The 24,953-nt window shown below is 38.6% G+C and overlaps 2 protein-coding genes and 1 long non-coding RNA gene across 6 annotated transcripts in view; 2 read left to right on the top strand and 1 right to left on the bottom strand.

Moving 5' to 3' along the window:
• LOC139024433 (uncharacterized) overlaps positions 1-24,953 on the top strand; it is a 69,122-nt gene that overhangs the window by 4,657 nt on the left and 39,512 nt on the right. The gene's annotated exons all lie outside the window — the stretch shown is intronic.
• On the bottom strand, positions 1,204-9,226 carry LOC112071033 (tumor necrosis factor receptor superfamily member 14-like). 2 transcript variants are annotated; one of them, XM_024138487.2, is made up of 10 exons: positions 5,974-9,226; positions 3,821-3,939; positions 3,391-3,490; positions 3,174-3,299; positions 2,890-3,045; positions 2,641-2,728; positions 2,330-2,526; positions 2,136-2,155; positions 1,849-1,897; positions 1,204-1,619 (listed from the first exon to the last, which is right to left on the bottom strand). In XM_024138487.2, exons 2-10 carry the CDS (start codon positions 3,848-3,850, stop codon positions 1,579-1,581), a joined length of 807 nt encoding a protein of 268 aa, XP_023994255.1. In that variant the 5' UTR covers positions 3,851-3,939; positions 5,974-9,226; the 3' UTR covers positions 1,204-1,578. The 2 variants fall into 2 exon arrangements, with proteins under 2 accessions (XP_023994255.1, XP_023994253.1); XM_024138485.2 differs by lacking the exons at positions 1,204-1,619; positions 1,849-1,897 and having other exon boundaries at positions 1,939-2,155.
• Positions 15,807-24,117, top strand: LOC112071036 (tumor necrosis factor receptor superfamily member 14-like). Of its 3 annotated transcripts, XM_024138490.2 has the most exons (7): positions 16,055-16,240; positions 18,862-18,951; positions 19,795-19,920; positions 20,170-20,328; positions 20,527-20,611; positions 21,233-21,645; positions 23,778-24,117. In XM_024138490.2, exons 1-6 carry the CDS (start codon positions 16,204-16,206, stop codon positions 21,363-21,365), a joined length of 630 nt encoding a protein of 209 aa, XP_023994258.1. In that variant the 5' UTR covers positions 16,055-16,203; the 3' UTR covers positions 21,366-21,645; positions 23,778-24,117. The 3 variants fall into 3 exon arrangements, with proteins under 3 accessions (XP_023994261.1, XP_023994258.1, XP_023994260.1); XM_024138493.2 differs by lacking the exons at positions 16,055-16,240; positions 23,778-24,117 and adding an exon at positions 15,807-15,917 and having other exon boundaries at positions 21,233-22,009; XM_024138492.2 differs by lacking the exons at positions 18,862-18,951; positions 23,778-24,117 and having other exon boundaries at positions 16,057-16,240; positions 21,233-22,011.

Here is a 24,953-nt window from a genome sequence, read left to right as displayed (position 1 = left end):
ATTCATAGTCATCTGAGGAGATACCAGACCAGAGGAGCTGACCTCTTCTCCTCATTGCATCATCATCTGGAGTAGCTACAGACCATGGTATGAACTTGCCTACTCTCCTCATTCCATAGTCTCCTTATCATGCTGTTCACCGTAAGCAATGATGTGGTAACCAATGATGTGTATCCTATGTGTAGTTATAAAAAGAACAGAAAGACCTGGACACTGTATATACACACACCTACTCATTCAATGAGGTTCTTATTTTACTATTTCTACATTGTACAATAATAGTGAAGACATCAAAACTAGAAATAACACATGGAATCACATAGTAACCAAAAAAAGTGTTAAAACAATCCAAATATAGTTTATATTGAGATTCCTCAAAGGACCACCTTCTGCCTTGAATGACAGCTTTGCACACTCTTGGATTTCTCTCAACCAGCTTCATGAAGTAGTCACCTGAGTGTGCCTTGTTAAAAGTTAATTTGTGGAATGATTTCCTTCTTAATGCATTTGAGCAATCATGTGTTTGAGACAAGAGTAGGGGTGTATACAGCAAGATGATCCTCTATTTGGTAAAAATACATGTCCATATTATGCAAGAACAGCTCAAATAACCAAGAGAAACGAACCAGCTATCAGTTACTTAAAACATGCAAGGTCAGTCTAATACTGGGAAACAATTTTGAAAGTTTTTCAAGTGCAGTCCGCTGAAAACCTATAGAGCGCTAGAGGAAAGCTGCTCTCAGAGGACCGACACAGGAAAGGAAGATCCAGAGTTACCTCTGCTGCAGAGGATAAGTTCATATGTTACCAGCCTTCAGAACTACAACTACAGCCCTCTAAATGCTTCAAGAGTTCAAGTAACAGACACATCTCAACATCAACTGTTCAAAGGAGACTACGTGAATCATGCCTTCATGGTCGAATTTCTCCAAAGAAACCACTACTAAAGGACACCAATAAGAAGAGACTTGCTTGGGCCAAGAAACAAGCAATGGACATTAGACCAGTGCATCCTGCACCAGTTTCCAGTAATCTGTGTCTCAAGATATTATCAAGTCCCATTTGAAGTTCCATAGTCTGGGCTGACAGATGTTGCAGTCCTGAAGTTATGAACACATTTTACTTTCCCCTGGGAAGAGAGGAACCAGCTTCTAAAGCTGTTTCCTAGCAAGGTGAAGCTAATTTATACTCATCACATGCTCCTTTTCATTTTAGACCAGTCTGTAGGCTGTAGCAGAAGCTGATATGTTTCTGCCCTTCTGAAGCATCTTACCAGTGGCGCCCACACAAAAAGCTAGTTATTCGCTGACACAAGTGGGAACAGTTCAGGCTGAGGAGTAAGTTTTAAACATCCCCATGTGGTACAAAGACACTGTGGTCCTCTCCCAACAGGTATCTAGAAGTCATATTCTTCTAACTGGAGGTTGGGTTTCAAAGTGTTTTTCATTTCTTTACTCTACAATTGAATGTGGTGTAGAATCCTGTTTTTATATCAACCAGATTCTACAATATCACATTTAACATGTAGTGTTAAGATACAMTAGAGATGGCTGGACCAGCCAGCCAGTGGACCACAGATTACAGAATGTCGAGTCCCTGACTGTGACGGGGGCTTGAATCTGGGGAGAGAAGTAATTTGTAATTTATCAGTAATTCATTTACATTCTGGACAATGTTTTGTAGTACAATAGCTTGTCCTATAATCTTGTATAATATCATTGGTCTTAGCATTGATGACTTGATAAAGTTATATACCATATACATTTACTCATAAATATGTTTGAAATTCTTTTAACTCTTTAAAAACTATTCCGTAYATATTTTGAAAACCATGAAGGTGTGCCTTACCTTTTCCAGTTCCCCCAGACAGCATTGGTATTTCCTGATCTGGGGATGCCTATCAAATGGAATCAGAAATTAGTTAAACACATTGGGCGGTTTTCCGGACAGAGATTACACTCAGTCCTGGACTAAGAGGCACATTCAATGAAGACTTTCCATTTAAAATGCTTTTTATTCCAATACTAGGCATAATCTCTGTCTGGGAAACTGGCCCAATAAATTAAAATGTCAGTCAGAAGAAAGCACAAAGTAGTACAATGTGATGAAATATATTCATAGATTTCCAAACATACCTGTGTAGGTATTTGAGGGTCTATAAAAMAGACAGATGACCAATATTGTAATAAACATACCATGTAACCATGACGATAACAAACAGTAGTAATCTACACTATGAGAAGTAGAACATGTAGCATTCACAGAGTAAACTGAATATCATAGGCAATGAAAACAATGAATGGAACAAATACAATTCCAGTCATCTTACCTGAGTTTTGTTTTGTTCTCACTATTTCTCTTCTCACCATTTGTCTTTTTCTCATAAATAAAAAAACACCAGCTATGGTGGCTATCAGAAAAAAACATATGAGAACACCAGCTRTGATTCCAACTATGGGAAGTGAGGCTACTCCACATTCTGAATCCGACCAAGGAGTTCCTGGTTTTATTTCCAAGAATTCACATCTGTTAAAGACAGAAATCGAGGTATGTTTTTTAAAGTTTCTATTTGAGTATATTAATGTATTTATATCTTCAGGGGAATAAACTTTTGAACTAACTAATCATGTTCACACTTACTCTGTGTGTTGTTGACAAGATGTTAATGATCCATCTGAATAAGTTTTACCAGGGCAGTCAGAACACACAGTATCTGTAGATGTTGTTCCTGCACAAACACATGTTGAAATGTTAATGAAAATTGCATTTGTTCCCTCCCTTTATTTTTAATTCCATAAACTGTAATGATTGTTCACAATGAAGATAAAAACTTGACTCAATTGAATTATAACATTACAATTAGTATAATGAGTGCGACAGAAGACCAACCTGTGTGGCTGATGTATTGACCAGGTTTACAGCTGCGGTGTCTCTGGGCTGCTCTACAACCATCCTTAGTTGGGTCTAGACAGTAGAACCCCTCCAGTGTCCCACAAACAGTGTCTGATGAAGGTGTACATGGCTGCTTTACCATCAAACCCAAACCTATAGAGAAAACATGGCATGTATTATCTGATGTAGATACAACTGACATATCCTCATAGCATAACAACAGACTAACATATCAGTGTTTGTGTCTGGCTTTCAGGGCAGACACACAGSACCACTCTTACCTGGATCACAGTTGGTACACACTTTGCATTTTATGAGACCATTGGGCTCATCAAGGAATGTAGAATCAACACAGGGCACACAGCTGGTGCTGGTGAATTCAGTACAATGCCTATGTACACGATTTCCTGGGGAAGAGAGAATGACAACGTCATGTTTTTCTGTTAGTGATGATGTATTAATGTCTGGTGATTCAAATGATGTAAAGAGGGTCCTTACCTGGTGAACACATGGGACAACATTCATCCCCTATTCTGTACTCGGCTCTACCACATGCAATACAGGATCCAATGCTTACAAGCACCAACATAATATGTATCTGGAAGTAGAGAAAAAAAATACACTAATCACTCAAATTGAAACTCGTGTATTTTTTTTACTTACAGAACTAGTTAGGAAAATTCTAACTAAAATATTCACTATTCAAATATAATGTAATTATGGAGAACTATTTTTAAACTGGCTTTTGTAAATGTGGTGTCGTACTGTGAATTGAGCATACTGTTTGGTGCCAGGAATTTCTGTTGCGTGAAAAGAGCCTCGTACAAACCATCCTGATCTCATGAACTTACATTCTGTTTCCCGGCGTACAAGGCTAGTAAAATGATGCAAAGCCACAAAATGTGCAAATCAGAAATGTTTTCCTCACAGTCCATATCAAGGTTCCAAACTGTGCCATGGTTCCTCAATCCTCTCCAACTCACTGGAAGACCCACATACTGGACTTGTGACGTTTTTAGGAGTTTTGAAGTATTGAGATGAATAGACCTGTTGACTTAATGTATTTTAGTACATGTACTGCATAGTAAGAATAGCTCTATTATATTCTGCTTAAATATTGCATACACTGCGCAGTTAATAAATATAATGTACGTTGGCTGGCCACCCCTGAGTTAGTCACCACCATCAATGTGAATAAAAGTGAACTGAATCATAATAAAAAATAACATTTAAATTTGTAAATGATCTTGCTGAATTAAATCACAGAAAGTTTAAGCTAGTTTGAGAAGTATGAAACAGAACTTGGCAAATTATTATTAGAGAATGCTGCCATCTTGTGGTGACGTAGCCTTGTACATTGAGCAAAGTCCGTTCTACCAAAGACAGCACAGTATGAAGACAGACTAAACTGCTTCACCAATAGAAATCCTCAATCACAATTGTAGGCGATGTCATGGCAACTTTGGCTTGCCAAACTCATGCGTAGAAACACGTCATCGGGTGTAACGGTCGTCTAAAGCTGAACTGCGCATGTGCAACATGTCAACTCAAAGGCCCTCCTTCGATATAAAAATATTTTTGACGAAAATGTAAACGTGTGAATTTGTCACTTTCACGAGGTTTGAGTAATAACATGTTCAACTACTTAAGGCATTGGCTCCAATCTAGGTTGTGCCTTTAGATTTCGAGAAAATGTACAACTTAAGGAGGAATTTTTCAAACCCGGTCTGGAGCCTAATTTATAAACCGTGCATATGTACAAAATGGACCATAAAACCTGCGTGTGACAGTTTTAAAACAAAAATTGTAATTTATAAAATCTGAACTTGACATGAAAATGTGCTCACCTTCCCACAAACTTTAGACCATGCCTACGCAAAGTTTCTAGTTGGTGAAGTATAGCATTGAAAACAGGAAAGTAGACTAGTATTGTGTGCAAATGGGGGTTATGATGGACAGGTTCATTCATAACAATAAACAGGTTAATAACAAAGTGCAATCATTTTCCATTAGTTAGAAGAGAGGAAATCTATTTAGTTCATCCTTGCATTTTAAAATAATTACATATAGGCAGCTATTTCCTAAGCAATTATTTATAAAATGTTGTGTTTTGCATTGATTGTTGTCTTGTATCTCAATTGCTTGAGGATCTGTTCTCTCCATCCCTTTCATCTGCACTGATGGGTCAATACTTGACAGTTGAAATCAATATGGTTGCTGAAATCATCATTAGGTAGATTTTTGTGTTTGCTTTCATGTATTTATTTATATGTATGTATTGTGTAGATATGTTTAGTGTAATTGATGTGTATACAGATATGTTTAGTGTAATTGATGTGTATATAGATATGTTTAGTGTAATTGATGTGTATATAGATATGTTTAGTGTAATTGTTGTTGATTGATGTTCATGCAGGGCTCATCTGCAAAAGAGACATGGTCTCAGCATGACTCCCTGCTTAAATAAAGTTGATAAAAAATTTAAAAAAAAGTGTTGATGGCCTTTAACTCCACCCATTACTCACCACAAATAAACTCACTGTATATGGAATACCTACTGGCTTTTAGAGCAAAAACTATTATATGTGCCGCAGTAAAAGTACGCATGTTTTGGGGTCAGTTGTTTTTACATACACACGGTTTATAAATGAGGCCCCAGGTCTGTTTCGCAAGCATTCTACCCCCACAGCGGGGCAAAGAACAAAGTGGCCAGGCAAAGTCCGTCTGGGCTGCTGACTGGCAATCATGTGATGTTGTTTTCCTTATATTATTTTGTCCGTTTATTCAGTTAATCAAACAAGCATTAATGAATAATGACAAGGCCATAGCGTTTAATATTTCAAGAACAGTGACAATTCGAGTGAGTAGCAACGCACTTTTAAAATTAGAAGGGAGTTACGGGAGATAACAGAATATTGAAAACGAAAGCGAGAAAACAGCATAGCGTAGGCCTGCCTATTCGTTGTAGTAAAATGACACAATCATTAAGCAATATGAAAATATATTATTCTTAAAGTTATGCTACAGCGCGGAACATGTAAAGTAGGTTATTTCTACGTAAATACGTCATATTTATATTACCGCAGTCTGGAAGTAGATTCCTCAGGGTGTCCAAGATGGCGTCGCCGTGAGAGGGCGTGTTCTCGCGCTTGTCAAAGCAACATTGAGGGTTAGGTGGTTAACATTGGCTATCACTGTTGAAAGAAACTAACTACAACTTGTTTTAGCGGCATAGGATACGTTTAGATTTCGTTTTTGTCAAGTTGAATGGGAAGAACACGACAGAAAGACAAAAGTAGACGAAATATCCAAGTCTCGCAGAAGACGGCTGACATGCTAGCTAGCCACAACGAGAACCAGAGCAGCATGGATACACAAGAAGCCGCGAACTCAAGCAAGAGAAAGAACAAAACTGACCAGGATGAAATCCTTGCAACCTCTTTACCTTAGACTCCAATTAAAAATCCACCGGTGAAAAAAGTAATAGAAAACATTTCCATGTCGGAACTTTTCTCTGCTATCCAGTCCCTGTCTACTAAACAAGACGCCACGTTCTCCAGTGTGTCATAGAGCGGGCCACCGAAGAAACATCAAAGAAGATCGATCATTTGTCAGAAACTGTCAGTCAGCTTCACAAAATTGTGAGCGAAAACAAAGAAAAGATAACGTTCCTAGAGAATGAGTTTTATGTAGCTGAACTTCAAAGGTACTCTCGCAGGTGGAATCTGAAAATCCAAGGTGTAAAAGAGGTAGAGGAATATTAGGGAAGCAGTCATTAACATTCTGGGAAAGGTGACTCCGTGCATCAAAGACAAGCTAACATACGTGATCGACTTGGGAAACGAAGATATGATGGACCCCCTCGCAATATCATTTTGCGCTTAACTATGCGCCATTCCAGGGACATAATCTGGAAAATGACCAAGGGGAACAAGTTTCTGGACGAGAAGAAGCTCCGCATCAAAGAGGCTCTGATACCGTTTATACAGAAGGCAAGGCACGACGAGAGGAAAAGAAGGCTGGGTTCAAGGGCCCACACGCGTTTATCGAATAAATTATTACTCGGTAACTGACATTAACCGAACTGGAACTGTGAGTACTGCCATGAGTAAATGTACCGCTTGAACTAAGTTAACCTATGAACACTTGCCAAAAGGAAATGAACATATCTTTACTGTTAACCACCGCTACCTCAACTGTGCGTAATTTTCCGTCGGAGTAATCCCTCTCAAGCTTCACTGTTTTATTGTTCACATTACCACTTCTGTTATCTAATTTGTGTTCTTTCTTTTAAATGCAGGAGTTAGTTTTCAACTCACTCAATATCGTTAGTCTGAATGCTAGGGGTTTGAGAGATCTTACAAAAAGGAAAGCCTTATTTTTATATTGTAAACGCAGGAAACTCATTTCGGGTGAGTGAATTTAAATCACAATGGGGAGATATGGTCTATTTCAGTCATGCATCAAATCATTCTGCTGGTATTTTGACACTTATTTACAAGTTTAAAGGTGACATTCTTGAATCCACATCTTCACAGGATGGGAGATGGGTCATAGTAACTGTTAAACAGCAAAAATCGCCGAAGTTGGAGACTTATTTCCCTCACCAACTTTAAACATCTGCTATCTGAGCAGCTAACCGATCGCTGCAGCTGTACATAGTCCATCTGTAAACAACCCACCCAATTTACCTACCTCATCCCCTTACTGTTTTTATTTATTTATTTTTCTGCTCTTTTGCACACCAGTATCTCTACTTGCTCATGATCATCTGATGATTTATCACTCCAGTGTTATTAATCTGCTAAATTGTAATTATTCGCTCCTATGGCCTAGTTATTGCCTACCTCATGCCTTTTGCACACAATGTATATAGACTCATTTTGGTTTTTTTCCTACTGTGTTATTGACTTGTTTAATGTTTACTCCATGTGTAACTGTGTTGTCTGTTCACACTGCTATGCTTTATCTTGGCCAGGTCGCAGTTGTAAATGAGAACTTGTTCTCAACTAGCCTACCTGGTTAAATAAAGGTGAAATAAAAATAAAAAAACTTGACAATGCTATTTTCATCATTTGTAATGTATATGGACATAACTCACATGCTCCAAATAAGACAATTTTTACCCAATTTACCATAAAAGTACAGGATTTATGCAACAAATACTCAGAGGCTTTTCTAATTATTTCAAGGGATTTTAATTAAACACCTGATGCATCTGTTGATCGTTTTCCTCCTAGAACGAGTCAAAGCCTTCAAAATAGCAATATCATCACTACATTATGCAAGGATCTCTCTGATGCCTGGCGTTATTTCAATCCGGATACAAATGGTTATACCTGGACCAACAAAACTATGTTACGTAAATCTAGAATAGATTTATTCCTAATTTCCCCCATTTTGTTATAGATGTAGATCATCAGTTGACTCCCTTTTCTGATCACTTGATTTCCCTGAATTTGCAAGCTACTAAAAAAAAATCTAAAAAAGGTACTCGAGGATATTGGAGATGAAACACACTTAAAGAGCCTACTCTCATGTGAAACATCAAATTGTTAGCCAAAAATATCTTTGCAAGAAAAGTCTTGGGTCATGGAAGTATTTGGCAATTTTTCAAATTGATGAGCAAGCTTGACAGATTACCTTTAGAAAACTCAAGTTGAAGAGTCTGTATTTAAGTCTTTACAACTAGAATTAGAACAGCTTTACACAGATCTGGCAAAGGGTGCCTTTGTAAGGTCAAGAGCAAAATGGATTGAAGAGGGGGAAAGAAACACATGTGACTTTTTTTGCACTTGAAAAAAGATACTACAAAAAAATCTAGCTGCACTCAAAATTAATGTTTTATGCAAAGATCCCATTACAATAACATTTATATATTTTTTTTAATGAAACCATCACAACTGACAATTTCAGGAAGATGGTTGTGAAAGCTACATCTGCCACATTCAGAATTATGTCCCTGTAATTGAGGATGATTTCCACTCAGTTTGCGATTCACCTGCGTCAATGAAAAAAGGGAAATCACCTGGCCCGGATGGCCTGTCAGTTGAATTCTATAGACAGTTTGAGTTACTAGAAGACCCTATTTTTAACATGTTTCACGATTGCATTAAAAATGGTGAAATGGTCTCCATTATGAAACAGGGCCTTATTTCATTGATTCCGAAGCTCGATAAAGACCCTTCTCTCACTGACAATTGGAGACCAATTACTTTATTAAATATTGATTACTAATTGATTGTTCTGGTTTATTTTAAAAGATTAAAGGAATAGATACCATTATAAATGAGACAAACAGGATTTATGAAGGTGTTAGGGTTCGTTGCTTATGTCCTTTGTCAATCATTGGTTCATTGGTGAAATTAGCATTATGACAATATCTTTAATTAAATCATACAAAAACCTTTATTAATGCAATTGCAGACAGAAGTTGACAAACAGGAACATAGCACGCATGTTTCCGAGTAAGTTCTGCATCAAACAAAAGGTCTCAAGTTGTTTTATTAAACCGAAGTCCCGCCTTAGTGATGTCACTGACTACGTCATTACCTTTTTACTCCTGAGACCAAAACCCTATATAAACAATGGCTTTTAGTGTTATCTTAAACTTAGCAGTAAACGTCCACTCCCCAAAGCTGATTTCTTGTGGAATGTTTGACTAGCCTTATCTCCTCCACTCCCCTGCAGAGCTCCTTCTTCACAGTCACACATTACTCAGAGGAGCCTCTTCATAATGAAATAGAGAGAACTAAAAACAATTGTGGAATACTAATCCTCTACAATGAATTTGTATTGTTAATCTGTAGTCTATGACCCTATAAATGTAAGGAGGGAGGGGTCTTATAACCCCTCCCCTTCTATTAATATAACATAAGCATAATCAATTATTCTAATACACCAAACGTTTGTATAGCCCCAATCATGACCCCTAGGTAAATCCTGACAAAGGGCCGTCACATAAGCTCTAACATTCGTTTAGTCTTGGACCTTATAGATTATTAAGATGCAATGGACTCAGATGCGGTTGTCTTATTTTTGGACTTCTGTAAAGCCTTTGACACAATTTAAGATTAATTTCTCTTTAGGTCACTTAGAATTTTCACCGACTCCTAAAAGTTTATCAAAGTCATTCGCATGTTTTACAAAGATATAAAATAGTTCTGTGTTAAACCTTAATTAATATTTCCAAAAGATTCAGTATCAACAGAAGTGTAGGACAGGGATGCCCAATTTCGCCATTTATAGTAATTTTGGTTGTTGAACTTCTATCTCTAGATATTCTGAATAATGCAAATCTGTACGGCTTAACCATTTAACAAAGAAATCAAAATTTGCCAACTGGCTGATGATACGACTCCTTTTTTAAGAGACAAAGACCAGGTCGCCCATGCCCTTAATGCTATAACTGCATTTTCTTTTGCATCAGGATTAAAACTGAATGTTTCTAAAATGTGAAATCTTATGTTTATTTGACTCTGATAAAGAAATAGAAAATATTCCTGTAAAGGACTGTGTTAAATATTTAGGAATACAAACACCATGTAGTCAGACATTTGAATTTCTCCTAAAATTAAGAATATTTAATAATTGGCTATAAAGAGATATTTCTATACTTGGGAGAGTACTTCTGTCCAAGGCAGAAGGACTGTCTCGTTTTGTGTACCCCTCATTGTCTTTATTTGTAAATCCTTCTACTTGTAAAGAGATCAAAAAGACCTTTCTTGACTTCATCTGGAAAAATAAGTCAAACTAAAAAACATCAGTCCTCTCTAATAAAAGAGCTGAAGGCAGTCTGGAAGTGTTGGATTTTGACACAACACTTTCAAGATTAACTGGTTGAAAAGATGTTTGATCAATACTGATTCAATATGGTATTTCATTCCAAATAATGTGTTTAATAAGTTGTGAGGACTTACATTTTTACTGAAACGTAATTATATTCCTGAATGATTACCCGCTAAATTGGCTAGGTTTCACCAAGCTTTAATGGCCTGAAATTTTTCCCCACAAAGCTCTTTTGTGGAATAATTCAGATATAACTGTAAGGAATAAGTCATTGTTCTACCCCAGCTGGCATGAGAGGAATATTGACTTTGTTCTTGATGTTTGACAACAGGGGTAATATTCTTACATATGAACAATTTATAGCATTGAAAGAGTTTCCAATACCTTTCAGAGTTTATTTCTGTGATCAAAGCCGTTACCCCAGTGGTCTAACTACACTAATGAAAACTCATCTTAGCTTTGGTAATGATCACAGTTTATCCAGAACTCAGATTGGAARGCGTGGGCTTACTTGAGAAATCTTGTTGTAAATATATGACAAATTCTCCATTCACAAAACCAAGTTACACCGAGAGGAACATTTCTGGAACATGTTTATTCCTGACATTGTCTGGAAAAATGCATGGTTAAGGCCTTACAAATATTGTATACCAAACAAATTTAAGGAAGTGCACTTTAATTTTACATAAGATATATCCATGTAATTCTGTTATCCAAATGTGGCTACTGATGGATATCTGCGTTTTCTGTGAAAAAGGTGAGAATCTGTCTCACTTGTTCTTTGAATGTAAATTTGTCAGACTTTTGGGAAAACCTTGCAGAACACTTATTTACCATTATGAACACTACCCATGTTTTTGACATGAAGGATATAATGTTACTATTGCAATGATAACAAGACCATTGAAATGATTGATTTAAAATATATATATATATATTGTAGACAAATACTTTATACACAAACAAATTCCAAAATTACACATTTGATTGAATTTAACTATTTTATTAAAACCCTAGTGAATAATAAGAATAACATTTGTGTGAATCATTATAATGAGATTTTTTCAGAGTGATTCCAATTGTACTAGAATTTTTTTATTATGTCATTGATTTGTTCTATGTTTGTATTTTCTTGTTAATACCTGCGTTCTGTTTTGTATGATGTAGCAATGTAAGTTGTTGATCTGTTATGAATAAAATAAAATAAATTGATTCCTCAGGCTTTGTAACGAGTAAGCTACATCAGCGTCATTTCTGGTCACAACTTGTAGACTTCTTTACGTGCTGCTGTGCGGTTTGTTGCCTGCGCTCGACTTCTCACCCCGGACATGTTTCTACACGACCTCCACCAGCCGAAGCTATGTAGTAACATTATGCCTTCTAATTGCAGTCGCTGTACTCWTAATATACAGGATAACGATCACCTTATGGCGGGGATAGCCGTGCTGCATGCCCAGCTTCAGATGCAATCCTTAGGCAAGAGTAATGTACGTGTAGGAAAGGATTAAACAGCGTCTGTGCCACCAAAAAGTACAGATAGTAGTAAAAATCCCCTCGCACAGTCCCCGCAGCCAGACAATTTTCTCATGGCTTCTGGGAGGAAATGCTCATCTGGTGTCGCTCATTCAGCCGACAAACTTTAAACCGGTTTTCCCCATTAAGCAACGAGTCCAAGTCTTCTCTGGTCTCTCCTCCACTCGTTACGGGGTCTGAGACGCCTGAGCCTCCCACCATTAGCTCTGACAAATTGAATACCCTAGTCATTGGTGACTCCATTACCCGTAGTGTTAGACTAAAAGAATCATCCAGTGATCATACATTGTTTACAAGGGGGCAGGGCTACCGACGTCCAGGCTAATCTGAAGATGGTGCTGGCTAAAGCTAAAATTGGCGAGTATAGGGATATTGTTATCCACGTCAGCACCAACGATGTTAGGATGAAACAGTCAGAGGTCACCAAGCGCAACATAGCTTCAGTGTATAAATCGGCTAGAAAGATGTCGGCATCGAGTAATTGTCTCTGGCCTCCTCTGTTAGGGGGAGTGATGAGCTCTACAGCAGTCTCAACTCAATCGCTGGTTAAACTGTTTTCTGCCTCTCCCAAAAGATAGAATTTGTAGATAATTGTCCCTCTTTCTGGGATTCACCCACAAACAGGACCAAGACTGGCCTGCTGAGGAGTGACGGACTCCATCCTAGCTGGAGGGGTGCTCTCATCTGATCTATGAACATAGACAGGGCTCGAACTCCTCTAGCTCCACAATGAGAGGGTGCAGGCCAGGCAGCAGGCTGTTAGCCACCCTGCCAGCTTAGTGGATTATTAATTATAATATAATAATTATTTGTTCTTAACTGACTTGCCTAGTTAAATAAAATAGAACTTGGTTCTATTTGTGATGCTCAACACGCTGCAAGTCCTGCCTCTCCCATCTCCTCATTGTTTTTTTAGGAGCATATACCCACCTGGGTGATTTAAAAGATTAACTGAGGCCCACACTCCAGTCGGTTGTGGTAATGCTCCGTAAAGTTGGTTGCCAACCGCCATATAAAGTTCAAAGAAGAAGAAGCCTGAAGGAAAGAGGTTACTAGAAGCGAACTAAAACGCTGACCAGACCGCACGCGCGCTTCTGAGTGCACTATCGCCCGCATGTTGATTTTGTCCCCCCACACCAAATAAGATCAAACACGCAGGTTGAAATATAAAAACAAACTCAACCAATTATATTAATTTGGGGACAGGTCGAAAAGCATTAAACATTTACGGCAATTTAGCTAGCTTGCTGTTGCTAGCTAATTTGTCCTGGGATATAAACATTGAGTTGTTATTTTACCTGAAATGCACAAGGTCCTCTACTTCAACAATTAATCCACCCAAAACGGTCAACCGGATTGTTTCTAGTCATCTCTCCTTCCTTCAGGCTTCTTTGGACTTTACATGGCGATGACCCTGGAGCAGCTAGAGAGGAACATCAGAACAAGTCTAACTTCACCAGTACCACCATGGCTGAGGACACAGGGGGGAAGGTATCATAGCACATGACCCTACTACATAAGTACATTTTATACAGATTGGTGTGGCCCCCAGTCTGAAATCAAAACATCCATGTTGACACTTTTGATAACCCAGATCTGAGGTTGTTAGCACTATGGTTGGCTCAGTGGGGTGTGCATCATATTGGAGGTCGGTAATGACTGTAGTTGTAATATTATAACCCCTCTTTTTAAAGGAGCAGAACATACTGATGTTAGGTGAGGAAATCACTCACCTGTCAGTTTGAAGAGGTGAAGAAAACCAAGAGATCTCTGTGCTTCAGGAGGAGCGGACAGAACTGTACATTTCAGAGTTCTGTGAGTATTTCAGCTCATGTACGGAACAACAAGTTGTGACATTTGTCCATTTGATAAGGTTTGATGGGTATACAGCCATATACTGATTACCACAGCAGTGTTCTAACTATAACAGTGTCGTCTATCCCGGACCCTAACTACAGTATAAAAGTACTATAACTATAACAGTGCCATCTATTAATCTGCCTTTGAACAATGAAGGTTGACTAACATTGAAACTAAAACTAAATGAAAAAGAAAATAGAAAGTAAAAACTTGAAACTTCAGGTTACAAAACTCTTCAAACTAAGACCGATACCAGAACCAACAGAGCACAACACACATCTAGAATTAAAATATAAAACCTGTCAAACTAAAATAAAACAAATGAAAAGCAAAAATTGTATAGAAAAATTGTGAAAATGGAGAGCTGAAGTAACCTTGGTCAACTCATACTTGTGTGTTTCTTTGTATTGAAGGTGGAGTTGATAGTGCGTCTGTCAGGAGGTCAGGAATCGGAGGGAGGTAGGAGGTGCAGGAGAAGAGCCAGCAGATAGCCAGGCTGCGTTGGGTCCTGAACATGAAGGGTTCCTAGCCCTGTTGGACAGAGAAGCAACTCACTCAGACAGAACACCAAGCCACACAGCATGAGGTTAACCCTTAGTTAACTTGGATAGAGTTAGGAATTAATCATTTGTTAGCATTTGAAATTGATATAAAGGCTGAACGCGCTGTTATTTTCTGGAATATGACCTAAAACTGATCTAATCTTGCATGGTGACCTTGTCTGTGTCTTGGAACATGGCCACAAGCACAGCTCTTCAGATATAGAGAATTCTGTGGACAGTGAGGAGGAAGACAGAGTATCACTTACTGAACAGATGAGAAGTGAGTTAGAGGAGGCCAGGAATAATCATGTGATCTCTTCTGGTGTGTTCACATGGAGATACAGTATCAAACACAGCTTTAGAGCCTAAACTGTGGGAGGATGAGCCCCCAATCCTAAATCTCCCCCTAGTCCCTTTCCCCTACCTCCTTATGCACTTGTGGAGATCTGAGAGGATTGGATAGCTGTGAACAAACACTTTGAACAGATGACTCTTATTGTATGTAATCCCAATCAATACTGCATTTGTACTCTGCAGGTACAGTGAGTTCCTTGTGTAGAACTCTGTCCATAAAGGAAGGAGAGCTGATCACTGTTAAAGGCCAGCAGGATGAGTTGAGACAACAGCTGGAGGACCGGTTTACTCAGCTACAGGCCATGTCCAGGAAGATAGTAAAGGACAGGTTCAAACCTGCCATGTCTAGAAAGGTTTGAACATGCTTTGGAGTGTGCAGATTAGGCTATATGTGAATCAGACCTTGGTCAAATATGTATGTCAAATTATTTTTGCTTAACTGGCAGGTAGAGTTTGCACTTTTGGGACTATTCAGTTAAAGTTTTTCAAACACAATGTGACTTCTCTATAACCTGCCTTTATTTTCAGTTCACCGGTTTAAATAAATAAAAATAAAATTACAGTATCAGGTTTATACGTTACACTTCCTCTTGAGAGACAAAGATAGAAAGCCTGGCTCACGGTTAGGAAGCTTAAATACTTGTGTGTCTGTGTAATGTACACAAGAATATAATACAGCATATCTACTGTGTGCTGTTGAAAACCTGCTGTGTTTGTGACTGTTACAATTAGAGCAAAGTGAAAGTGAAAGTTAAGTCAAACTTGAAAAATCAGCCTCTTTCTAACCACAGACCAGAAGTGTTCCAACCCCTGCCTCTCCAGTCTGAAACATGGTTATGCCTCTTTCTGCTTGTTTTTCTGTGGTTCTTGCAAAGCTCTTAATGATAACAAAATCCATAATTTTGTGATGTAACTTTTGCTCATGGAAGTCTAAGAAAATAGACTAGGGTAAGTACATTGATTATGTCAAACAATGCGTCAATGAGAAACCTCAAAGATTGGCAAGTAATGTAAAAGAAAGGTTTAGATAATGTATCTCCAGCAACATAGGGCTACATCCGGTCAAGGGATAGGTTGTACTGCCCTCTAGTGTCAGTAGTATTAAGAATTTTTTTATTTTATGTGTTTAAAGGCGTATGTTGTATAACAGTATTTAAACACTTATTTGTTTATCTGTAACGTTTAATCTATCGTCAACGTAGAGAGCGTAGACATTTTTCTTCAGCAAGTGAAAATGGTATGCYTTCCGTCTGAACAGTATTTCCTCCTTGGTAAGTTAACGAACTGTATCCATCTAGCTAGTTCTCAGCTACTGTCCTAATGAAAATCAAATAACGTTAGTCCAGCTATAATCGTGATTTAGCTACCCTCGTAAACAGCAACTTTAGCTAGATACTACAGTATTAGCGAAATCAACAAGTGCAAATGGTATGCCTTCAATCTGAACAGTATTCCTCCTTGGTAAATTAGCGAACTGTATCTAGCTAGCCGGCTATTTTAGCTAACGTTACTGTCCTAATAAATCAAGTAATGTTAGTCCAACTATCAAATTTGCGATTCTAGCTACCCCCCCAAATGGGATCAGCAAGCTACTGTACTACAGTATTAGCTACTAACTTCACAACCACCCCAACCATGTGCATGATGTTTCCAAATATGTTGAATGCAAAGATTACTACCAAAATCCCAAATTATATATTAACATTTTAATGACGGCCTTGTATTCAGAGTTTCTTGGAGAGTAGTCGCGCTACTCGCCTGATGTTGGAGTTGTTATTTCGGACCCGAAAATGATAACGAGCTTCCTTCTACACAAGCAGGGTTGGGTAGGTTACTTTCTGAATGTAATCTGTTAGTTACCTGTCCAAATTTGTAATCAGTAACGTAACTTTTGGATTAAAACATAAGCTAATCAGATGATTCAGTTACTTTAGATTACTTTCCCCTTAAGAAGCGTAGAATACAAAAATGTATGTTACCAATTGAACCACATCTATTGCAGGATAAATCAATGTTAAAGTTTTACATAGCTGGGATATTATAGATGTTACATTTTACTTTAAGGGCTGGTTATGTAGGCTTCTTCTAACCGAGTGGTGCAGCGGTCTAAGGCACTGCATCTCAGTGCTAAAGGCATCACTACAGACCCTGGTTCGATCCAGCGTGTTCACAACCGGCCGTGATTGGGATCCCATAGGGCGGCGCAGAATTGCCCAGCGTTGTCCATGTTAGGTTTGGCGGAGTAGGCCGTCATTGTAAATAAGAATTTGTTCTTAACTGCCTTGCCTAGTTTGCCTAGTCGCTTTACACTACATATATAAATACAATTAATTCTCTTTACATTCAAAACTAATGTCTATCAGAATTCCAGTCATTCCAATAAATGTTTATACCCCTTGATCTTCAAGAATAGGACTTTGGAAGTATAGATTAGCCAAATTGTTTTACCTGAGCATAACCCCAAAACTAAGGATTTATTAACCAGCCCTACTCTGTTTATGATTTTGTTTTCACAGAGGACTGATTGGGCTCAATGATTCGAGTTGAAAAATAAATGCTGCGCTCATGGAATGGCATGCTTTCAGCACTACTGAAAAAAGCTATTTACATGTAAAAAAATTATGCATATGCTGAATTTGCATATAGGCCAATGTTTTACCTTTTTTGTTGGTGACACTTTGATTATGTGATAATATGCAGCTGTTTAAAGAGCAAATCCACAGATGAAACAAAAAACAGTTGCCACCTCTGTTTTGGTAAGAAGCTGAGGGATGGGCCTGGAGAAATGTAACACTCGCTGATTAATAGACGAGAGCTATTGAGTGCAAGGACTGACCCTCCATGATATCAAAAATATTGTTTAACCATGTTATGAGGCTATACAGTGTTTGTTTACATTACAATGTTACAAACATGGAGTAAAACCAGCTTATACACTGCTCAAAAAAATAAAGGGAACACTATAACAAACACAATGTAACTCCAAGTCAATCACACTTCTGTGAAATCAAACTGTCCACTTAGGAAGCAACACTGATTAATAACACATGCTGTTGTGCAAATGGAATAGACAAAAGGTGGAAAATTATAGGCAATTAGCAAAACACCCCCAATAAAGGAGTGATTCTGCAGGTGGTGACCACACACCACTTCTCAGTTCCTATGCTTCCTGGCTGATGTTTTGGTCACTTTTGAATGCTGGCGGTGCTCTCACTCTAGTGGTAGCTGAGACGGGCCTCATACCACTCTCATTGGTCTGGTTTTTCTGGACCGTTTTGCAGACACATGCACATGTGTGCCGCTGGGAGTCATTTGCAGGGGCTCTGGCATGCTACTCCTTGACAAAGGCGGAGGTAGCGGGTCCTGGCTGCTGGTTTGCCCTCCTACGGCCTCCTCCACGTCTCCTGATGTACTGGCCTGTCTCTGGTAGCGCCTCCATGCTCTGGACACTACGCTGACAGAACACAGCAAACCTCTTGCCACAGCTCGCATTGAGTGCCATCCTGGATGAGCTGACTAACCTGAGCCACTTGTGTGGGTTGTAGACCCTGTCTCATGCTACACTAGAGTGAGAGCACCGCCAGCATTCAAAAGTGACCAAAACATCAGCCAGGAAGCATAGGAACTGAGAAGTGGTGTGTGGTCACACACCTGCAGAATCCACTCCTTTTGGGTGTCTTGCTTAATTGCCTTATAATTTCCACCCTTTTGTCTATTCCATTTGCACAACAGCATGTGAAATTTATTGCAATTCAGTGTTGCTTCCTAAGTAGACAGTTTGATTTCACAGAAGTGTGATTGACTTGGAGTTACATTGTGTTGTTTTAGTGTGTGCGCGTGTGTAGTGTGTGTGTGGAGCGGTGTATATTATTATATGCCTATGTCATTACAGGTTTTCATTTGGTGCTTGTATTTGGAAAGGATTGTGGTCCAGCAGAATACAAAACTAGTGATGGGCAGTGCTGCCCAATGTGTAATAAAGGTAATGTAAATGAATGCATTCTTTTAAATGAAATTTTTACAATTGCACACAACGGGTAGGAGAAATACATTAACAGTAAACAAGAGGGAGTCACGTGTCCACAGGTAGCCTACAATATCACAATACAGTATTTCAGTAGGCCTATATACAGTCTCGTGCTGTAAATGAGAGGCATGTTTCATGGGGGGGGAAAAATAATGTGACATAGGGTGTCGTTTTCTTAGGACCCCGTTCTTCCATTTTTTATTTGTTTTGTATTTTCACCCCTTTTTTCTCCACAATTTCGTCGTATCCAATTGGTAGTAGTTACAATCTTGTCTCATTGCTGCAACTCCCATACGGACTCGGGAGAGGCGAAGGTCGAGAGCCATGCGTCCTCCGAAACACAATCCAACCAAGCAGGGGTTGTGAGGTGGGGCTTCTTGACACAATGCCCATCCAACCCGGAAGCCAGCCGCACCAATGTGTCGGAGGAAACACCGTACACCTGGCAACCGTGTCAGCATGCACTGCACCCGGCCCACCACAGGAGTCGCTAGTGCGCGAGGAGACAAGGATATCCATGCCGGCCAAACCCTCTCCTAACCGGACGACGCTGGGCCAATTGTGCGCCGCCCCATGGGTCTCCCGGTCGCGGCCAGCTGCGACAGAGCCTGGACTCGAACCCAGAATCTCTAGTTGCACWGCAGTGCCTTAGACCACTGCGCCACTCGGGAGGCCCCTATCTTTTCCACTACATWCTGGTATGGTTGTGGAGATMGTGAATATAATGTTAAAAAGTGGAAAACTGACCTTTTAAAGAAAATATGTAACATTTTAATAAATTGTATTTTCTATGATTAGGCTTGGTGGTCCGCAGAGATTGTACATTGGATTCCAGCACATCTTGCATGCCCTGTATCAGAGGGACCTTCATGAACGAGGCCAATGGTCTAACCAAGTGCTTTCCCTGCAGTCCCTGTGACCCAGGTACATTTACATTTATTCCAAACCATCCCATCTTTCCTTTTAGCAGTACACATCATACCCTTTTCACTGCTGAGCTGAGTTGTGTGGCACTGGCTTGGTTCTGCATCCACCAACTGGAAAGTACAATGTAAAAAAGAAAATATCTGAGCCAGTGTCTTACGTTTCAGGTCACCTCAATAGTGTGAAAGGGGTATGAGGTGCCTTCTCATAAGTAGTCCTCTGAAATGAATCAACCCTGATATTTTCCAGGACAGGGCCTGTTCACTCAGRCAGAGTGCAAACCAACAAGTAACACAGTCTGCGACGTTCTAGATGGATTCTACTGTAGAAGCTACTCATCCAACTCTAAGTGTAGCTTTGCAGTAGAACATACACACTGTTCACCGGGACAGAGTACTAAATCACCTGGTAAGTATGAAGTAGAGGCTAAATATTGTACAGGACATAATTCTGATAAATTAATATAATATGGGCTCTAGATAGCTTAGTGGTTTTTTTCTCTGGTTTCTTTTTGAAGTGAAGTCATACCTCATGTGATTTTGACTTCCACAGCACCACAATCGTTAACTTTTGAACATGTTAACATTGTTTGTTCTCACTTTATAGGTACAAAGACAACAGATACCATGTGTGAGGAGTGTCAACATGGCTTTTACTCACAACATGGTGTCAACTGCACTGCTTGGACTGGGTAGGTCCTTGTTTGTGTACTAGTGTTTCTTGAATTGCTTTAGGTTTCTTTTAAAATAATTGGGACATTGATGATATTAYATTTCAGAAAGCAGGATCAATGCTCTGATAACAAAAATCTGATTTCATTTATAGATTGCTTTCTTGCACCTTATTTGTGTAACAATCTTCAAAATGTTCTTAATTTGATGTTTTGGTGCCTCTAGGGCAATTCAGAACGCAGATTGAGGACCTTATTACTGATGAATGTCTTGTTTTTTTATGATCATGTTTTTCTTTCTACTTTTTAAATTATATCAAACTCAACCGTTTATCTTTTCCAGTGATGAAACCATGGARGTCTCATGGTATAGTGGGGTTTTCAAAATGGGTCAAATTTGAGCACCTTYWKCTCCTGAATGTWTTGTCWTTCAGGTCCAAAAAGTAACTTTATAACCACTTMTTCYATAGGCAAATATGTATGGAAAGTCTTGTTTAAATCAAATGGGATGCTGCCAAAAACGGATTGAATTCAATTGATTTACCATTAACCCATATAAAACCTGACATTACAATATGCTGTAGTTGCATAGAAGTATTGATCTGTCTAATTAAATACGTGTGTGTCTCGATTACTCTGCAGTTGTGCAGCAATGGGACGCATGAAGACTGAAGATGGAAATTCTAGACAAGATGTTATTTGTAACAAAGTGCCATCAAGGAGTCATACCACTCTAATAGCTTCAATAATATTGTTATTATTAGGCCTAGAGTAGCTGCACTGTTTTGTTTTCATTTAAAAAATATATTTTTTAATCTAAATCCTAATCATTTGAAGTTAATAAGTCCTCATACAACATTGTTATGCAAGCAAAAGTCTTTATTGAAAAATAATTTCTAGTGAGTGAAAAATTCTGTTAATTTTATGGCTAAATAATCCAATGTTGTTCTTGTCATTTAGTCTGTTTTAGTAGCTATAGCAATCCTAACTTTTGTAATACATCATAGGTTCCTTTCAAGAAACGGGACCTGTATAAGTGACCAGTAATCCCGTACGTTATCTATTTGGATCAATATTTCAGACTATCATAGTAATAACTGAGTAATGCAGATTACTTTATACTAGGGATTAGAGGTCGACAGATTATGATTTTTCAATGCCGATACAGATTATTGGAGGACCAAAAAAAGCCGATCGGCCGATTTGTTTAAAACAAATGGTATTATAATTTTTGGGGTTTTGTATTTATGACAATTACAAACATACTGAATGAACACTTATTTTAACTTAATATAATACATCAATCAAACAATTTAACCTCAAATAAATAATGAAAGATGTTCAATTTGGTTTAAATAATGCAAAAACAAAGTGTTGGAGAAGAAAGTAAAAGTGCAATATGTGCCATGTAAAAAGCTAATGTTTAAGTTCCTTGCTCAGAACATATGAAAGCTGGTGGTTCCCTTTAACATGAATCTTCAATATCTCAGGTAAGAAGTTTTAGGTTGTAGTTATTAGAGATTATAGGACTATTTCCTCTAAACCATTTGTTTTTCATATACCTTTGACTATTGGATGTTCTTATGGCACTAGTATTGCCAGTGTAACAGTATAGCTTCCGTCCCTCTCCTCGCCCCTACCTGGGCTCGAACCAGGAACACATCGAAAACAGCCACCTTCGAAGCATCGTTACCCATCACCCACAAAAAGGGAACAACCACTCCAAGTCTCAAAATGAGTGACGTTTGAAACGCTATTAGCGCACACCCCGCTAACTAGCTAGCCATTTCACAACGGTTACACCAGCCTAATCTCGGGAGTTGATAGGCTTGAAAGTCATAAACAGAGCTGTGCTTGAAGCATTGCGAAGAGCTGCTGGCAAACGCACGAAAGTGACGTTTGAATGAATGCTTACGAGCTCGCTGCTGCCTACCACCGCTCAGTCAGACTACTCTATCAAATCATAGACTTAATTATAACATAACACACAAAATACGAGCCTTAGGTCATTAATATGTTCATATCTGGAAACTATCATTTCGAAAACCAAACATTTATTCTTTCAGTGAAATACGGAACCGTTCCGTATTTTATCTAACGGGTGGCATCCATAAGTCTAAATATTACTGTACATTGAAGGTGTGCAACTTATGTCATAATTACGTAAAATTCTGGCAAATTAGTTCGCAATGAGCCAGGTGGCCCAAACTGCTGCATATCCCGACTCTGTTGCACAGAACGCAAGAGAAGTGACACAATTTCCCTAGTTAAAAAAATTCATGTTAGCAGGCAATATTAACTAAATATGCAGGCTTAAAAATAGATACTTATATTGATTTTAAGAAAGGGCTTTTTTTGCGAATGCGCTTGTTAAATCACCCATTTGGCTAAGTAGGCTATGATTCAATGATAAATTAACAGGCACCGCATCGATTATATGCAACGCAGGACAAGCTAGATAAACTAATATAATCCATGTGTAGTTAACTAGTGATTATGTTAAGATTGATTTTTTAATAAGATAAGTTTAATTGGTCTCGTGTGGCTCCAGTTGTAGAGCATGGCGCTTGCAACGCCAGGGTTGTGGGTTCATTCCCCACGGGGGGACCAGGATGAATATGTATGAACTTTCCAATTTGTAAGTCGCTCTGGATAAGAGCGTCTGCTAAATGACTTAAATGTAAATGTAATGCTAGCTAGCACCTTACCTCCTGCTGCACTCGCATAACAGGTAGTCAGCCTACCACGACAGTCTCCTCGTGGCGTGCAATGTAATCGGCCATGATCGATGTCCAAAAATGCCAATCACGATTGTTATGAAAACTTGAAATCGGCCATTCTGATTAATCGGTCGACCTCTACTAGGGATGGCACTATAACAGTATTGTGATGCTCGTTAGTATTGTGACAAGGAAACAAAACACGAAGGAGATTTAACTTTGTTAGGAAAACAGCCCTAATGTTGTTAACAAACATCATTATGTTGTCATGCAGTGACATGTATTTATATTCCAAGCTTTAGCAGACAATACTTTACATAGAGAAGGTTTTTAAAAGGACCAAAGAGTTCGGTCTGCTTTGTGTTTTAATTTTGGTCATAGAAAGAATATTTAAATACTGGTATCGTGCCAGCCCTACTTTATAGTATTACTAACTAAATGACTTGTTTGCTTCTTGTTTTCCAGAGTGGAAACAGCAGATAATGTTGCTGGTAATGTTGTAACTGGTGTAAGACTAAACTAGGATGAAATGCAATGAATGCATGCAGATACCCAGAAGGCTCTAAAACTGGAGCATGCAGATACAGTATCTGCAGGAGATGACATGAATCGAGTAGTTATGAAGAGGACTGGCCACCCCTCAGAGCCTGGTTCCTCTAGGTTTCTTCCTAGGTTCCTGCCTTTCTAGGGAGTTATTCCTAGCCACCGTGCTTCTACATCTGCATTGTTTGGTGTTTAAGGCTGGGTTTCTGTATACCACTTTGACATCTGCTGATGTAAACCGGCTTTATAAATACATTTGACTTATCAGGAGTGGACAGTTGAATACAGTGACTGAAATTGGTCATCCATAGCCACCTTTTCTTAAATCCTACCACTTCTTATATCTGCCAGGACATTAACACCTTTTACTTAAACTTTTATATWAACAGTACCTGTGCATTTAACTAAACTTTTCTAAATTCACTATTTGAAACACCCAAACTGTTTTGGTGACTGTTTGACTAACAATTAAATTATTGATTCTCATAAATGAATTTACACTGTCAATCCATGAGATGGCGCACAAGTGTAACAGTTACAGCAAYGCTCAAGAACTTCTTTGTTCTCGTTCTCAGTCACAGAACCCTGGAGACGAAATAGAATGGGCTAATCAGAACCTAATAGCCCAGTGATCAGAAGAGGTGCAGGTTGGTATCGGTTTGGTTGTAACATTCTGATTAACGATTACAAACACACATCTATTTAAAACCCCACATTTTATATTATCTTCAAAAATAAAAGGTTATTACAAAAAAATGTCACAATGGATTAAATTAGTTAATTTCCTGAATTTGTAGCAGTAATTTCATAAGGCCTATCATGGCACTTAAAATGTAAATGAATGCCATATTTTACTTAGGTAAATGTCCTAAATCAACGGGCATTGGTGTAAAGTACTTAAGTAAAAATACTATCTTACAGAGTAGCTATAACTAACTAGCCAGCTRGCTTTGTAGCCATGGATTGTGCACCTTCCATTGTTTAGCCAAGCAGCTATCTGGTTGATGTTTTCCTTGTTAACAGAGCAGATGAAAGCAAMRTTMACCTCCACAAATGCTGTTTAAATCGATATCCATACTGAATGAAGCAGTTAAGGGACC

This window comes from Salvelinus sp. IW2-2015, unplaced genomic scaffold (genome assembly GCF_002910315.2).
Source record: "Salvelinus sp. IW2-2015 unplaced genomic scaffold, ASM291031v2 Un_scaffold1499, whole genome shotgun sequence".
In the NCBI taxonomy this organism is placed as follows: Eukaryota; Metazoa; Chordata; class Actinopteri; order Salmoniformes; family Salmonidae; genus Salvelinus; species Salvelinus sp. IW2-2015.
This window is presented reverse-complemented; position numbering and strand designations above follow the sequence as displayed.